Source organism: Phaseolus vulgaris, chromosome 9, assembly GCF_000499845.2.
Source record: "Phaseolus vulgaris cultivar G19833 chromosome 9, P. vulgaris v2.0, whole genome shotgun sequence".
Classification (NCBI taxonomy): domain Eukaryota; kingdom Viridiplantae; phylum Streptophyta; class Magnoliopsida; order Fabales; family Fabaceae; genus Phaseolus; species Phaseolus vulgaris.
This window is the reverse complement of record NC_023751.2, coordinates 6,307,879-6,325,981: the sequence shown is the minus strand read 5'-3', so window position 1 is coordinate 6,325,981 and position 18,103 is coordinate 6,307,879. Positions and strand designations below refer to the sequence as shown.

The window sequence follows — 18,103 nt, the reverse complement described above, 5'->3', positions numbered from 1 at the left end:
TATTTTTCTTTCTGTTGTCAACATAATATATTTCTTTATTATTTCCGCGTTATATAAACAATTTATTTAATTAAAATATATTTTTATATGTGTGTAAACGTAATGGTTGTAACTATTTATTAATATCATTACATGTAATGATTTCATTCTTATATTATAATTTTAATATTTGAAATGTGGTTAGATTTAAAATTTAATTTTCATCAATATATTCGAATAAAACACTTTTATTTTTATATGCAGTTATCTATCTATATATATATAATAAAGAATGGTTATTTTAACGTATAATAATATTTATGAATGATAATTTTTTTTAATACATAGATTTTGTAATGTTATTAAATTAGTCTACATTTACAATTTGTTTAAATATTATTTTAAGATAAGATTTTATCCCTTATTAAATCTGGTGTGCAGGTATAAATCAAAATATAAACAGAAGTACAAGGAGACGATGATGAATTCACCTCTTAATAACTTAATCTTTTAAGATTGACTTATAAAATTATACTTAATTTAATCTTTTAAGATTGACTTGTAAGGTGATGATTGTTCTCTCTTTATATTTTATAATTTCTTATTCAACATGAGATCTCCAAACACTCGCTCATACTAATAAATAAATCTATAAAGTGTGAGATTAAATATTTATTAATAATTTAAACCATAAATCCTACATCTAATAATAATAACATAATAATTTGAAAGAACTCAAATATGATAAATTATGAATGACTATAATATCTTTTTTAAAAGATAATTTTAATTCAAACTTACAAAATTAACTTGTAAATAAATATTATAATTCATTTATATATTATAATCTGGTATTATTTTTAGGAAATATGAATTCTTCCTCCTAGTCATATATTTTGTGTAATGTGCATGATGTAGAGGTATTTAGTACTATGAGTGGTGGGAGTTTGTTCAATGGAACAGAATGAGATGCTTATTCATTTTCAACATTTTATGAACCTTATTGGATATGGTGTTACAAATTACATGGATAATGTTTTTTATTTGGACTTTATTTCTTGTATCTCTGTTGACATCTTTGATGTCTATTTATTATAATATTAATTTAGTTTCTTTAAAAAAATCATATCTACATTTCATACATAAAAATAAGATGAATGTCAGACATTTTTTTAAGTATTAATAGTAAGTAAATTAATTTCAAAGGATATTTTCCATTTTTTTATGTATATATACGTAAAAGAGAATAATATAATGTTCATATCACACTTAGAATAATTATAATTTAGTGAAAAATAATTTGTAAAATAATTTAACAAACAAATGTGTGTGTTATGGTTACAATTATAACATTATTACTTTTGTACTCGGATTTACTTAAATCTAAATAAAATCCTTAAATATCATTTAATAAGTATTAAGTTAGTTTATCTGTAAAACATGATTAAGGTGTAATTAGGTTTTTTTTGTGTTCTATGACTGGACCTATGACAATGATGATTCAACTATCTAACTAAAAGGTATAAATAGTAGAGACAACCAAACGTTAGAGTTAACTTTTCAACTCTCACACCTTCAAATTCTACTAAAATTAACTTGAACGTAAAATATCTTTGCCCTAATCATTTCATAAAAATATCACTAAATCGAAGGCTCAAAAGACCAGAAACAAATGACAAAAAGTCACTATAAAAAAAATCTGACATCGTAAGAACAAAATCAATTGACTATATATATAAAAAATGAAGTTCTTTAAACGACATTTCAAATTTTAATTCAATTATAATCAATACATTGTTATATTCGTAAACATACTAGGAAAACTTAAAATAATTTTTTATATTTAAATATAAAATACCTCATTTAATCATATTCATACACACAATGGTTATATAGTAAAACTTTGCCTATTGCAAATCTTAAATTGTTGTAAAAAAAATATGGTGGCATTGTTATTAGTATGAAAAATATAAAAGAAGGTGTGAATAATATAAACAAGCAACTCAAACAATTAAAATTGGTGGCAAAGTTTTGTTTTAAAATTTGTATTCAAATAAAAATAAAAGTTGATGGAAACAAAAGTCTTAAACACATGCACAAATGTGAGCATTAGGAGTATACGTGAAATGAGGAGTCACAAATTCAAACTTTGTGTTCTTCTAAGCATGCTGCAGGACTTTTTTTGGTATAAGGTGGAACAGGGTAGGACAGAAAATTCAAATCCACATGAAATGCTAATCAAATACGTGCTTCATAATTGATATCATGCGGGAAATTATTGGTTAAAGTTGATCTCACAATGATTTTTTTTTGTTTTATTTTATTTTAATGGAAAAGTGGAGAATGTAAATAGAGAAAAAAAAAAGATAGAAAATTGGGTACTTTTTTGAAAATCGTCATTTAGCTTCTCCTTTATAAAAGCATACTTATGAAGTGTGATGACTTTCCCTATGAGGTTGGAAGGGACAACATTGAATGAAGGCAATTTCTCCCTCCACCATTTCAACATGTACCAATCAGCTATAGAAAATGATAAAAATATCCCTTCTAAATGATGAAAATAACCTTAAAAAAATGGAAAAATTATTTTTGAAACTTTTATCTAAAATATTTTGGATTTCAATTTTCTAAACATATTTTTGAATTCTGAAATTTTTTATCCAGAATGTATTTTTAGTTTTGTGTTCAGAATTTTTTTTCCAGCATGTATTTTTTTATTTCTCAATTATAATTATTATTTTGGATTTTTTAATTTGAAATAAGGGTAGTTTTGGAAATTTTTTAAGAATTGATATGGTGGAGGTTAAAATTGATATGGTGCAGAAAGAATCTGCCTTGAATGAATAGTGGAGTAATTACAATATATATGATTAGGAATAATGAAAATCAATATTTAATTAATTATAAGTGAAAGGTTATTAAGTACAAATTACTATACACATCTCATGAAAGGAAAGTTAACCAATTCAACTAACCTTGTTTCGCTATTTTGCTTCAGTGTACTATATTCTTTATTTTATTTTATTTTTCTGTACAAAAAGTTAAAGTTGGAGTTTTATTAATTATTTTAAGATCTCATCAATTTTAAGATCACTATTTTTAGTTTGATATAATATTTTAAAATCAAATAAGAAAAGTGAATATCATTTTATTAAAATTATAAGGAAGATGAAAAACATTAATTAAAAAGAAAACTAAAGAGAAGATAAATCTTATTTTAGTAAAATATATAGATGAGAATTAGATGTCTATTTTAATATTAAATAAGATGTGATCAATGTTATTTAGCATAAATTTTGGAGAGATTTGTACAATTTTCTCATAAAATAAATAAATTTCAGTTTTTTTTATGTGTTTGGCTAATCTACTTATTTTAAAAGTAGACATTTTATTTATTTATTTTAATAAACAAATTCCATCCACTTCTTATTTTAAAAATTGTTTAATAAAAAAAATTAGTTTAAATTTGTACAACAATCGACCTCTGTTGTTACTGTTGACTCTTTTTTCTGTTATTTATTTTCTAATTGCAAAAAGGTTATAACAAAACATGACTAGAGATGGGTTTGTATGATAAGACTCAAACACTTATTTTAAATGAGGTATCGTGTTGAATACACGTATCGGTGTCGACACTCGCACGACACTCGTAAGATATGGTTCAAACATAATTTTAAAAGGTATAAATACAATAATTTTTTAAAAACTCAAATTTATTTTATAAATTTTTATTATGATTATACAAATAAGGAACAATTTTTTTTTGAATCAGTCATGAAAAATATCTTTATGCTCCCAAAAGAATCTAAAACATACTTTTGCATATAAATATTTATTTTCAATTTATATATTTCAAAATTATATAATATATAGATCTATGTCCCTGTATCTTACATTTTAAAGATTATACGTATCTCTGTGCTACATAGATGATAATTATTTATAAAGTATTTTAAAACAAAAAAATAACTTGATTTTGTTTTTGATCCAACCATTCTAAAAAATTAAAGAAAGTTTTCTTTAGAAAAACCACAGAGTAACTTTTTGATGTTTTAATTTTTTGTTAACAATGTTACCAAACAGCACTTTTTTTTAATTTAAAAAATATTTATTAAAAGTTATTTTACAAAAAAAAATTGAAAATAAAAATCTAAACACACAGTCAAATAGTTCAAGAATTTGCAAGCAATTTCACGAATATAGCATTTTCAATTGTTCATAGTAGCATTTTTGTTATATGATCTACAGCAAAATAACGAAGATGTGCAATTTTATCAATAATTTAAGAATCAAAAGTGTATTTCGAACACAATAAACAATATGTGTGTGTATATCTCCACACGTAAGTGGTCGCAGGAAAAGAGCAGGAAGGGATGACAATGGTGTTAAGGAAAGTGGGAGTTGCGAGCAAATAAAGTTCCTTCTTTCTTCTTTTTCATATTTCGTGGAGGAACGTTATTTCCCTTAAATATTCACACCAGAATTATTATAACAAAGAAAGAAACGAGAAACCAAAAAAAAATGAGATAAAAACGAGTGATGTGAGAAAAAAAATGTCTGTGAGAAGAGAACTGAAACAGCATAACTTTATTTTTAATGCATTATTGATTTTTTAACGCTGTCACACTCACTAATTTTTGTGTTGGAGTGGGAAGGTAACGAAGTTAGCAAGTTGACTGTTCAGAGAGTTTTCTAATCAAAGAAGAAAAAGTAAAAGTTGTGATTAGTTTTATTTACTGTAGCTTTTAAATTTCATTTTGTTATCTTTGGCCCAGCATTGCTTTTACAATTTGTTTGCATGCGGGGCAAGAATAATAAGGATACTATTAATCAACCAACTGAGCTACTCAGTTTTCACATGTACATATCTATATATATTCAATTCTGAGCATCATCTGGGAGATCTTCGACTAACCAAATTCCAAGGTTGCATATTCTATCAAGCTACCTAGCTATCTATATAGGTAGGTCTATGTTCTTCCCTCTGCAACAGTAGTATTAGTGTTTCGTTTGGTTCCAATTTGGATTCCTTGTCGTTTTGAGCAACACCTTGGACTTAACTGGGTCAAACACTAGTACCACTTTGGCCGATTGCTGTTTGGTTCTAGAAAAAAATTTCATGTCATGGATGACGTTGAATTTACTATGACAGAATGAATATGACGCTTTTGATTATTTGAGTTAAACTTACTTTATTTTTATTACCTTTTGATGGGAGTTTTCTGCTGATCTTTTTTCTATTTTGACCTGCTGAAACAAAAATTCTAGTGTGAATCTGGTTAGAGGTTGAGAGCTTTATTTTACTAGCAAGATTTTAGCACCATTTCTGCCAAGGGAGGCCTTGCAATCTGTCCTGCAGATGGCAACATAGATGCTGTTTTTGTTGCTGCAAACTGCTGATACTGTTACTCTATTATTTTTTGGGACAGAGGGAAGTTTTTGAGCTATTGGAATCAGAATTAGTACTGTAGCAATATCGTCAAGTCTCTTGTTTGGTGATAAGTGGCATCAAACTAATGTTTTTGCAGAGAGCTCTTCTTTTATCATTTTGCTACCAGAGATAAATGAAAATGGACATATACGAGCCATTTCAGCAAGTTGGCATGTGGGGTGACGGCTTTAAAGTTGATGGTGGCCTGAATTCAATTGCTTCCCCAATATTAATGGTAGACACTAATGTCGAGGGCAAGGTGAGGTTTAGTTTTTTGGGGGGTTAACTTTATTTTATGTGAAAACTAGACTATATATAAGTCTTAAACAGTTTTTTGAATTTGAATTCTCCAGTCTGAATATATTCCTCAAGAATCAAGAGAGCTTTCTGGAGCCGATCAGGAGACCACTGATAAAGATGTTAATAAGGTGATGGAATTTCTTCAATACATATCTCTTCTATCATATGCATAGCCATTGAAGTGTTTCCTTATCTCCTGTTTCAATTTTTATAGTACTACGAAGTTTTGTCAGTGACTGAAGAATTCTCTAAAACATGAATGTTTTTGTTGTTGTCTACTTGTCTGTGTCTGATAACCGCCTAATATGAATGTTTAGATGAGAAGACGTCTAGCTCAAAATAGAGAGGCTGCTCGGAAAAGTCGGCTAAGGAAAAAGGTAGAATAAATGAAGTTACAAGGTAGCCAGTATCTGTCTTCTGATTGTACCTTTTTGTTATGCGTAGGCGTATGTTAAACAGTTAGAATCAAGCCGCATGAAGCTCATGCAGTTGGAGCTGGAAATTGGGAAAGCAAGAAAACAGGTGAACCAAAACTCTAAAATCACCACCACCTTTAATCTTCCTTTCTTATTATTGTGATTTTTTTTTTATATTCCTTCCTTCTTTTTTCATGTTTAAGTTCATACCAAAATATCTACTTGCAGGGTCTGTACATGGGTACTGCACTAGATGCCAGCTATATAGGATCAACATCAGAAACAATAAATCCAGGTTCTTTCTAAAATGTGTTCTTATATCAATTTATATACATATCAGTTCTTCTCTTACAAGTCCTTTTGGTTTCATGTGCATATGGTATCCCCTTTTTCCTGACATGATAGACTAAAGGTGGAGGGTGAGTATGATGACCCTTCCATGGACTTCATCTGATACCCCCTTCTGCATAATGCACCTTCATTAATCCTTTTTTATTTCGTTAAGTTTTAACTTTTACAAGTCACAATTTGTTGATTAATATATGTTCACATCTCTAAGAGCAACAGATTATTTACAACTTTGTTCCATGAACTGCTAAGTAAAAATCCCCGCATCTAATATTGCAATATGTATTATGCTATATCCAATTTCCCATGCTTCAAATAGGAGAATATGATGCGGACAATTTTAATGACCCCATGCTACCATAATTATCAATGTTGGTTTTGATGTTAATTTTTTGTCCCACTATTGTACTTTTTCCTTTTGTGTATGCAGCACTGTGCTTATAGCTTGTTATATTGTTCTTAGTAGTTCTTCGGTTATATGAAACAGTTATTGTTGCTTTTGAAATTGAATATGGGCAATGGGTTGAAGAGCAACACAGGCGGAATGAAGAGCTTAGACATGCATTTCAAACTCAAGCACCTGATGTTCAGCTGAATGTAGTGGTTCAGAGTGTCTTGAACCATTACTCAAATCTCGTCAGAATGAAAGCAGATGCTGCAAAGGCTGATGTTCTCTATTTACTCTCTGGTGTGTGGAAAGCATCAGTGGAGCGAATCTTCCTTTGGATTGGAGGCTCCCGTCCATCTCAAATTCTAAACGTACATACCGCACACTAAATCTCATTTTGATAACTGCTTACGCTTTCTCTACACAGATTGTCAAGAATGTATTCACCATGTATTTGAATTTCAGTGAAAAAATTTCCTTAACAAGAGTTTAATCGCTATGTATTCACAATGTCTAGAACAAAAATATTTTATCTGATAATGTTTTTGTACAAGGAGTGGTACTTTACATGTTCATGGTGCAGTTTAGATATATTAAAACTCAATAAAACCGATCACTTAGCCGCTTTTTGCAGATCATCGTACCACAACTTGAGCCTTTGACTGATCAACAAATTGTTGGTATTAACAACCTCCGCCTAAATTCTCAACAAGCTGAAGATGCTCTTTCACAGGGATTGGAAAAACTTCAGCAGAGTTTGGTCCATGACATGGCAGTTGATCCATTCGGTGTAGGAAACTTCGAACTTCAGATGGCTGCTATGGAAAAATTTGATGCACTAGAAGGTTTTGTAATCCAGGTAACTGCATGCCCTTTTTTTTCTAATTCTTTTTGAGATAGTACAGGCTAATATATCCTCATTTGAAAAACCTACTAGTTACAGATAAAACTTATATGAAGTTCTCTAAATACTTTCAGTATTGTTCTCAAACCAGAATTTGAGTTTCATTGCACCAATCCTACATTGAAAATTAGTATGTTATTGAGATAAAACTCTATTTTTGATGAAAGAAAAACTGAAAAACATTTAAGGAATAGCATCTAAAATTTGTTCATTAGAAATCCTTTGAATTTTTAACCAGACTAAATCTGATATCAGGATGTCTTTACACACTTTATTTACTTTGGTACATTGGATATTCTTACAACTTTATGAAAGCAATATTTGCTGATTTGTAACACTGCCATGAAGAAGTCAAATGCATTATATTCTCCACAGGCAGATCACCTTAGACTACAAACTCTGCTTCACATGTCACGCATCCTCTCAACTCACCAAGCTGCTCGTGGCTTGCTGGCTCTTGGGGAATACTTTCACCGTCTTCGCACTCTTTGCTCTCTTTGGGCTTCTCGTCCATGTGAACTTCCCTAGTTTCCCTAACTTAGGCTCTTCGGGACTCTACAAATCATCTAAGATTGCTCCATGAAGGAAGATACATGTGCCTCATACTGCTTAACTTCAACTGGATGATCTGTTATGTGCTTTGCAGAAACTGTTAGTGAGTTTTGGATATGAATATATGATTAAGAAAGTTAGTGTCCTACCATGAAGCAAATTCTGTGATTTGCTGCTCTAGAGAGTATGATTGTACATAAACAGTGTATCATCTTAAGTACTACATCTTTATGAAAAACTTTCTGCTATCTTAAAAGAAACCGTATTCTTTTACTTTACTTTGAATTTATCTCTTTAGTTTATTGTATGTGAAAAGAGAAGAAAAAATCATTTCAATTCTATGGCCATACAGACATTTTGAAATTTAAAAATATACATGGATCACAATATAAATTGATAAGAAAAAGGTGTTTTTTTTTAATTTTTTTTTACGCATGTAATAGTAATTGTATAATAAGTTTAGTATTTTTCATATAATCACTTAAAGTCATGTTTATTTATGATTTTTTTATTAATGTTTATTTTACTACCACAACACATAAAAAAAAATTAAAACTTAATTGATAAAAATTCGCAATCAATAACCATCCTCCACAAGTTTCCCGGGAAAAATATTCGCGGCTCTCATTCACCAAAAATTGAGAAAAGAAAATCATCATTTCATCTCTAAAAAAAATTGCAGCAAAAAATTTGGCAACTTTAAAGATTCTGTGAGATTCATGGGTGTTAGTTATCGTTGAGGGGCCCAGAACCTCTTCTCTTCGTTCACGTCTTCCTCTAACAAGAAAGGGTTTTGTAATTGGTACTCGAATTGACACAGAGTGAAGAGCTTAAAAAATCAGAGGGAAACTATGAGCAATCTGAGAACCCTGTGTAGACCTCAGACGGTGTTCTCTTTCATTAGTTGCAGACATCAATTTCGATCTAGGGTTTTGTTTCCAAACCCTAATTGCAAGTCTCGTCTAACCTCGCCGTTTCTGTACTCTACAATCGGTTCTTGGGGTTCGAATCCATGGTTTCGCGTGAATCAGAGGAGAACCGTAGCCAAGGCGTCGAATTGGGCTGAACAAAAATCCCCATATGAAACTCTTGGTAATTTTTACTTTCAAGTTTGTTGACAATTGGCGTTACTGAGAAAATGGGAAAAGAACAACCGGCTTTAAGGTAAAAAAAAAAAAGGAATCTTAGAAAGACAAGAAATTATGGGTAACGCTGAAATTAAAAAAAATTGCTTAAGCCCTAAGCAAATCAACTTTTTAAAAAGAACTTATTGAAGAAGAAAAAAAATATCAAATTATTTTAACTTTTCCATAAGCTGAACTTATTTTTTTCTGCAACAAGTGTTTAGGGAAAATCTAAGCTTTAGGAGTGGAAACGAATGTCCTTTTTCTGTAGAAAGAGAATAGAGATGGGAAATTCCTCTGCGTACTTGTTTGACAGTTCCTTCTCCAATTGTCTGTGTGAACAACAGAATTGGAAGGAGATGCTGATGAGGAGCAGATAAAAAATGCTTACAGACGCTTGGCCAAATTTTATCATCCAGATGGTGTGTATCTCCATCTTAGCTACTTGCTTTCTTGAAGTGTCATTTGAAATGTATCTATCAATTTGATATTTAACTTTGCTGGTTGTGGTGGCCTGATGCTATATCTAGCAGCAATATATGATTATGCTCATTCAAGATGAAGCCAGGCAATTGCAACAACTGATCAGTTTTGATTTTGAGTTTTTACATCTTGTTTTAAATGCTAGTCTGCTGGAACGTGGGAGATATTTTGTTTTTTCTTTACAAGAATGTCCCTATGAAGCAGTTATGGCTAGTGAGTGTTTCTTCAACTGTGTGCCACACACCTTAGTTGTGAAACAGCTCTTCTGTGCTGGTATTGTTTATAAAAGCAGAGTATAATCTCTCAATACATAGTAACTTGTTTACTTTACTCTTCAAGTCTATGATGGCAGAGGAAACCTTGAAGAAGGTGAAACAGCAGAAGCTAGATTCATCAAGATTCAAGCTGCTTATGAATTACTTATAGATGGAGAGAGGCGAAGACAGTATGATGTTGATAACAGGGTCAACCCTATGAAGGTAATATTTTTGGGCTGTTTGATTATCAGCCGTTGACTGGCCACATTTGTTCCTTTAGAATTCTAATTTACACTTTTTGTACTTTTGGACCAGTATGGATCTTGTTATAAGGAATTTTAAGTGGATTATAATATGCTGTTGTTCCTAGTATCAAGCGTGAACAAATTCTTTTCAGCAATAGTGTTGAAGACTTTCAATTGCTTCTATTTTTAGGGTGGTCAGTAAAACTAGTATGTACTAGATGGACAGAAAAATAATGTTAAGTTGTATCTACTATATGAACCGTTTGTCAAGCATAGTCTTTAGATGTTAATGAACAGTCAAACCACTTCATTTTTTAATCCTTTAGGAAGGAAACAAATACTAAGATTTTATGTCCATTGTATTAGCATATCAAACTGCAGGACTTCATCAAATAACTTCTGTTTCATCTTTGTGTACAGAGAATATATTTTTCATGTTCTGCTTTCTTTTCTCGACAGTGTAACATCTAAATCAGAAGAGCCTCTAACTCTCTAAGCATTGTTTTTACTAACTTTTAAAATGGATAATAATGGAAGTGTACTTCTGCTGTAGAAGATGTTTACTTTGCTTATCTTGACCATTGTGCTGCTGCTTTGTTTCCTTCAGGCATCTCAGGCATGGATGGACTGGCTTATAAAAAAGGGAAAAGCTTTCGATCAGCGGGGTGACATGGCCATTGTTGCTTGGGCTGAACAGCAACAGCGCGAGTTAAATCTTCGCGTGCGTCAACTTTCTCATTCAAAGGTATAGTGCTATGCTTGAAAACGTGGCCAGCTTAATGTAAGCTTGAGTGGTCATAGTTTTGTCAAATTTTCTTCCAACCATAATCAACATGAGGACCTGGTTTTCTTACTTGAGTAAGTCTGTCACTTCCCTGTTTGAGTGAACTTAACATGATCCTCGCTTCATATATAACATTGCACATTTGTTTTTCTCTCCATAATGGGTGTTGGAAAGAATCAGTATCATATATTTCATGTGTTCTCTGAGCAATGTTCCAATTTTTTCTGTGCATCTGATTGGAATTATATCACATAATCGCAGACTGATCCAGAGGAAGCCAGGAAGATTCTTGCAAGAGAAAAGAAGGCCTCGGCCGATTATTACTCGAACACCCTTAAAAGGCATACGCTTGTACTGAAGAAGAGAGATTTGATGCGCAGAAAGGCCGAGGAAGAAAAGAAGACCACTATCAGCAGGCTCTTGGCAGCAGAAGGTCTTGAACTTGATGATTCAGACAGTGACGAGGCACTCTAATCAACATAGGGACTTTGTTTCCACAAACCAATACCATGATGTCTGCCTCAGCGAATCTAATTATTTTTGTAATTATTATTCACAACAAATATATGTACATATATTTTGTTATTTTCAATCTCAATTGAGAAGTTGGTTTTTCAGTTGTGAAAACTCAAGCGCAGGTGCAGGTCCTGTGTATCTGTATTTTTCTCTTTTTACTCAACTTTTATAACGATAGAAATTTAATATGCATACAAAAATAATATTACATACATACAAAAATAATTTTGGATGACTTGAAATTGAAAAACAAAAAATAACATGTAAAAGAAAAATGATGAATTGATTAAATAATTTTTTTTTTCTGGTTTGAGTCTTTTTTCTTCTTCAAGTTTTTTTTTCTTCCATTCCATTGGTAGTTTTGGGATCGGAGGGTGTGATAATGTTCACATCAAAGTTAGGATTGACTTGATAGTAGATACAAAAGAATAATGGTTTTACTAAAGAATATAGTTACTTGAAATGGAGTGAAGAAGGTGATTGGAAATGAAGATTATTTTATTTGATATGTGAGATTTGATGTGGACACAATATGTTTTTTTTTTCTCTCTTCCTATTGATTTCTTAAAATAAGAAATTAAGGAACTCTCCATCGCATGCTATACTCTCTTGGAAAGGAAGCTATACTCTTGGAAAGGAAGAAAATAGGAAAGGAAGAAAATATCATCTAGGTTAGTTTATTTTGGAATGTATTTAATATGTTCTGAAAATTTTATAAGTTTGTTCCAGAAAAGTATTGTATATGTTTTAAACAATTTGTTCTCGAGATTCTGTTCTAGAAAGATTGTTCAAGAATGTATTCTAAAATTTCTATTTAAAAAATTTTGTTCTAAAAATTGTTTTAAACATCATATTTTGAAAATTTTGGGAAGCTTATTCCGAAAGATTTCCAAAACAAATAATTCAGAAGTCACTAATATAAAAGTTCTATAAAAGGCAAAATGTCTATTTTAAAATTTTTGAGAGTGCATTTAGAAATTAAGGGGATACACGAAAAAAAAGGCTCCAGAAGTTTGGAGAGGCCTAGGAGAAATATCTAGTAACGTCGACTTTAGATTTCTATGTAAGCGAAACCTACAGGACAATTTCTTGTTGAATACTATTATGCAAGTTGAAAGTTTAATTTATTTTGTTCGTTGATTGGGGGAAGAAAATGAAACGGTGAAGGATTAATGAGACGTTTTTGGAATTTTATTTTATTTTTTTGTCTGCAGAGAATAGTTCATTTATCATTACATCATAAGTGAGTGATTAGTATTTTTACGAATTGTTGTTTAATTTATTTAAATAAATTCTATGGAGAACATTTCTAAAATATTAATTCTTTTCTATTTAAGAATAAAAAGTCCGCCATTTAACTGGGATCGTGTATTCTGTGACTGCACATTCTTAATCACCAACCTACAAAATAAATGCAATATATTTTTGTTTTTCTGGTTAATTTACTTTAGTGGTTTTGTCTTCATTACTAAAGTTCATACGTCACGGTAAGTTCAAGATTTGTCAGACCATGGGTTAATATTTCACTATACATAATCCTTTTGCTGTTTCTTAATGGTACCTGTTCATCTTAACTATTAAACTAATGGCCCTAAACCACAAAAGCTGTACCAAGTATCACGATACAAATATTTTTAATTGAATGTTATCGATTAATATGACTAAAAGGGTAGCCCAATTAACAATAAGAAGAAGCACAAGAAGTAAAATACAAAATTTATAAATCACTGAAGTACGTCAAAAGTATGGTTAGAACTGTCGTCTTCTGTTAAATTTCCTTTCTTCTATAGCCCTGCTCTGTATCCATCCCTTTTATTCATGTTGATGACTTATTGATGCAATTTTTTTAGTGTCCGGAACTGCAACGACGAGGAGCCAAAGTCATTGCTTAGATTCATCTACCGGGATGCTCAATGTAAGTGCCATGTTTGTCTGACAGAAGTTTAATCAGGGGATTCTCTACATCATTATCAGCATCACTCTTATTACGCATAACGAGAACCTTCTCAGCACTAGTGACAACCACCACTTGCTCCTTGCGAGATGAGAGTTCATTTGCAACTACCGCATCCATCTTGTACTTTTCAAGAGCTGCACCAGCCTTCTTTAGAAGAATGTTTGCATCTGTCTCTAACTGTCAGACAACGAAGAAAGGTAAATCTTAGTCAACCCGAATGAATGCTTTTTCTCATAACGTCATTTCATTCTGTGTTTGGACGTCTGTTGGCAAAACAACAGCAAAATAACATCACTAACATACCTTATCATTATACTCGTTACAAAAATGATGAAATAGAAATAAATTTTAGTTGATATAGTAACTAAATTAGAGACTATTTTAGAGACTAAAAAAAATTTGATCTCTAAATTAGTTTATATTATTGTTAAATAATTTCTAAATTTGGTATTTAATTAGTGAAAGAATTATTTTGATACTCTCAAAAGAAAGGCCATCCATTTTTATTTCTTCAAATTCTTAGAGAAAAGCATAGACAATGAAGTTCCTGTAGAAAGTTATACTTTTCTATAACTTTGGAAAGGACAGTAGTTGATATGCAGAGGTATCATCACATGCAGAGTTAGACTTAACTAACTTATACCCACGCTTTTGCGCCAACTGTCAACTTCCAATAAGACATCTACGTTATTGTCATACCAGTGATTGCAATTTAATATTTGTCAAAACGGCATAGGTTCGTATACATTTTTTTGTTACTGTTTTGCTAACCAGTGCCTGAGGAATAAAAAATGGAAAGTTACAAGTCAAAAGCAAAGCTTTTCAAGTTTCCTATCAGATGATGTACTTTGTACTTGAAACTTCTCATTTCTTGATTCCTTTATCATTCAGGGCAATGATTAGCAAAACCGTTTTTCAAAAGAAAAACAAAAGGTTTTTTATCATTATTTTTTTTCCGAATACCATCAATACCTTGAAAGATATGCAGAAAGCAAGAGGAGCCCAATCTTTCCTGAGCACTGACAACATTTTTGGCACATTAACTAGTTTCACATCCAAGAGGTGAGATCCTGACTGAATTTTGTGCTCTACCTGCAGGATTAATATACATCAAGATAAACATTACCAAGCAAAGTAAACTTTTTCATTGAAATGCTATAACTCCAACCCAGCATTATAGTGCAACTTTTATTTTCATAATCAACCACACAAAACTACTTTGATTTTCAAATATGTATCTTCCCATTTTAACATCTCTCGACTGTAATTTATCTAAAGGCACAGGAGTTTTAAAGTTCCACACACTTTTGATACATGTGAAAGAACCCAGTAGCATCTAGAAAATGCTACCATTTCTTGGGCGTTACAAACTATTGCCTTAAGAGTTATACTACTAATGAAGAAAATGCCACCATAAAGTCCATGTCTTACTGACACAGAAGTAAGGCTAGGAAGTATGTGACATTCCTTAAGTTTACTCATGAAGCTACATGCAAGTTCTCTAATATAATGTCTCCTGTACAAATTTTATATTTGATTCAAGCAGCGCTGGAATCTCTTCATAGAGATAAATTCTTGTTTGTAACCAACTACACAATCATTTAAACCAATATTAAAGTCAATACACTGCAATAAAACTTTCACGGAATGATGAACCAACATAGCATATTTATACCATTTCCTTCCAAGGAACATAATAGTCCGACGCTGCAGCAGCAAGATAGAACATTGCACGCGGGCCAATACACCTCATTGACACTGCAATAATTTGTAACATCTGCAAAAACAAAAGAAAATTAACAATGAAAAATCAGCACTGACAAATGTACTGATTAAACACCTACTAAAAGTTATAATAAAATAAGTGGCTCGCTATCTTGCAATCAGACCAACACATGATAATCAAAGACACAATAATTATTATATCCACCTCCACAGTCAATTGTCAGTAAACACCCAGACTGACTGAATGAGAACAAGTACAATATAGGAGATGTCAGCATTTCTTGCATCACATCAAATGAACACTTGCAATTTACAAACATTGACTAGAGCTAACCTGGAGATACTCAAATATGGTGTTGAAATGCAGTTTCAACAAGAGACCACCTGTCACTGCCTGCATTAGAATGAAAAACCCCAATGAGGCTATAGCTATATCCAAATAATTTGAATCTGACGCACCATAAATTAAAAAAATGACATGAAATCACGGAAAATAAGATAAATGAAGAGCACAAAATCCAAACTCCGCGTCATACAGTGTGATGATCCACGACAGCCCTCTTCACTGCTTCCGAATAAGCCTCGCAAACTGAAGTATAAAACAGAATTTGTCAAAGTCAGGACAACTCCAGGAGTTTGTAGAAAATAGCAATCCAAGGAAAAAAATTGAAGTAGAACTGCTAATTGACAATGTCACAAGATAGCAAATGAAATTAATCTGAGTGGACTTTGTCTGAGAAATTGAAGGAAAAAAAAAGACGATGCACGTTTTATAGGTAATTAGATATTTTCTAGCCTTCATTGAATCATAATAATTTTATCTTTTCTTATGGTGCGAGAAGAGAATAAAACAGAAACTCGTAACCTTGAATGTTCGACTCATCGATGGGCTTGAAGCATTCAAGTAAAGGATCATCAGGAAGGGATCTACAAAATGGCTGGAAACTTCCCCTGCACAAATTATCTATTGTTGATCACCACATAGATAAAACATAAGAAAATACAACTTTGCAGGTCCAGAAACTCACTTCCGGCACAGAAAGATAACAGCATATCCAGCCTTCAGAAAATACCTACAACACAACCACCAACCTGTTCTTCTCAAGAGAATTAAAAGAAATATTTACAGAACAAGAACAAGGCAATGCAAACTGCAACGTACTCAGTGGATGTGGCCCCTCTGTGACCCGAACTGAAATTGTCAACGTAACGAACACAACGTTGTTCCAACGGAGCAGTGGTGCCACCAGAAGTCACACAAACAATTCTTCTCGCTTTCCCATTTGCTGGAGAACCAAAATCCACCACACATCATTAATGGGAAGCACACAAAGAGAGAAACACAACATCGAATGTAGTAACAACCAACACACCTGAGGGAGAAGAATTGCGTTGAATGAACTGATCCAACTGTTGAGTTATTCCATCACTGTTCTGCAAAGGAGGAGCAGAATCAAAAAAGGCTTTCACTTCTGCTTCAAGGGTCTCACTTGGAACTTCCAATCCCTTTGCTGCATCCATCAAAATCAAAATTTCCTACATTCACAAGTCACTTATAAGAAACACGTGGCATCATCAATTGCGCGCAAACCTATCCGAAGAAGGGATTATATTTTATTAGACATTCCCCATCATCCAAAAATCTTAAATTGAGTGAAATTAAATAAACACTATAATGAAACAATTATGAACTGAAAATTGAAATGAGAAAACCCTAACAGTGCGTGATTTTGATTGTGAATAAGAGAAAGTTTTGAAGTTGAGATAACTAACGAAGCAGAGAAGAGAAGGAATAGCGACAGGAGTGAAGGTGAAAGTGTGAGGGAAGGTGATGCATCTTATATTGTAGTTGGGACTTTATGTTATTCCCAACAATAATAACAGAGAACTGTATTGTGTGCTTCCATTAATCACAAAAAGGATTTGTAATTAAAAGTGAATAAAATTAGTTGGATTTCATATTAAGATGATGAAATTATAGATTGATTTGTGGGCTAATAAATCCTCTATTTATTGCCTTCACTCCTTCTTTCTTGCAATCTACTTCTGTCCATTTAGGCTCTTCACTACTAAAACATTTTTATTTTAAAATATAAAATAATTTTTAAAATTATGTGAAAAGATGGAAAATGAATTTCTAATTGATATTAAAAATTAGATTTTAAACTTAACTTAATTTTATAACCTAAATTTATAGAATAAAATTTACACTTAACTATATATTACGCAATTTAACATATGTGAAGTTTTTTTATTTTAGTTTATTAATATATTGTTCTGACTATTTTTTCTTAAATAATTTTTTTACGATTGATTTTCCAAATACTGGTTATGTATATACTTCTAAAATATTTATAAAATTAAAAAATATATTTTAAAATTAAAATGTTTTATTTAATTTATTGATATAACATATTATTTTATACTTTTATCTATCTTTGTTGGCAATACTATTAGAAATTATATAATTCTTTATGTCATAGCTTAAAAATTGTAAAGATTTTCGTAATCAATTAGATATAAAAAAATTGAGCGTATTCTATGTCAATATCCATACAAATAATAATTAAGGGGAAAGTAATTACTCTTAGATTAAGTTAAGGGGGGTTACAAGCATCTTTCATATTTTCCCAAGTTAAAAAGAATATTTATCATACTTTTAAAAATAACATATTTGACTTATGATTTTAAATT

The 18,103-nt window shown here is 31.2% G+C and overlaps 3 protein-coding genes across 9 annotated transcripts; 2 read left to right on the top strand and 1 right to left on the bottom strand.

Moving 5' to 3' along the window:
* Positions 1-4,319: 4,319 nt before the first annotated feature.
* Positions 4,320-8,578, top strand: LOC137820190 (transcription factor TGA3-like). 3 transcript variants are annotated; one of them, XM_068624110.1, is made up of 9 exons: positions 4,320-4,943; positions 5,248-5,669; positions 5,764-5,838; positions 6,028-6,087; positions 6,155-6,232; positions 6,355-6,421; positions 6,962-7,233; positions 7,497-7,721; positions 8,142-8,578. In XM_068624110.1, exons 2-9 carry the CDS (start codon positions 5,544-5,546, stop codon positions 8,292-8,294), a joined length of 1,056 nt encoding a protein of 351 aa, XP_068480211.1. In that variant the 5' UTR covers positions 4,320-4,943; positions 5,248-5,543; the 3' UTR covers positions 8,295-8,578. The 3 variants fall into 3 exon arrangements, with proteins under 3 accessions (XP_068480211.1, XP_068480213.1, XP_068480210.1); XM_068624112.1 differs by having other exon boundaries at positions 4,773-4,943; positions 5,508-5,669; XM_068624109.1 differs by having other exon boundaries at positions 4,796-4,943; positions 5,409-5,669.
* Positions 8,579-8,887: 309 nt separating this feature from the next.
* Positions 8,888-11,838, top strand: LOC137820189 (uncharacterized). Of its 3 annotated transcripts, none has more exons than XM_068624107.1 (5): positions 8,888-9,410; positions 9,790-9,864; positions 10,265-10,404; positions 11,035-11,172; positions 11,473-11,838. In XM_068624107.1, the coding sequence occupies exons 1-5, from the start codon at positions 9,170-9,172 to the stop codon at positions 11,683-11,685; spliced, it is 807 nt and encodes a 268-aa protein (XP_068480208.1). In that variant the 5' UTR covers positions 8,888-9,169; the 3' UTR covers positions 11,686-11,838. The 3 variants fall into 3 exon arrangements, 2 of the variants coding, with proteins under 2 accessions (XP_068480208.1, XP_068480209.1); XR_011082568.1 differs by having other exon boundaries at positions 8,891-9,410; positions 11,035-11,285; XM_068624108.1 differs by lacking the exons at positions 8,888-9,410; positions 9,790-9,864 and adding an exon at positions 9,884-10,138.
* A 1,520-nt stretch (positions 11,839-13,358) lies between these two features.
* On the bottom strand, positions 13,359-17,340 carry LOC137821746 (phosphopantothenate--cysteine ligase 2-like). 3 transcript variants are annotated; one of them, XM_068626484.1, is made up of 10 exons: positions 17,183-17,340; positions 16,783-16,945; positions 16,572-16,695; positions 16,438-16,482; positions 16,275-16,360; positions 15,946-15,998; positions 15,744-15,803; positions 15,360-15,461; positions 14,657-14,776; positions 13,359-13,861 (listed from the first exon to the last, which is right to left on the bottom strand). In XM_068626484.1, exons 2-10 carry the CDS (start codon positions 16,928-16,930, stop codon positions 13,622-13,624), a joined length of 978 nt encoding a protein of 325 aa, XP_068482585.1. In that variant the 5' UTR covers positions 16,931-16,945; positions 17,183-17,340; the 3' UTR covers positions 13,359-13,621. The 3 variants fall into 3 exon arrangements, with proteins under 3 accessions (XP_068482585.1, XP_068482586.1, XP_068482587.1); XM_068626485.1 differs by having other exon boundaries at positions 17,129-17,216; XM_068626486.1 differs by lacking the exon at positions 17,183-17,340 and having other exon boundaries at positions 16,438-16,501.
* Between the last annotated feature and the right edge of the window lie 763 nt (positions 17,341-18,103).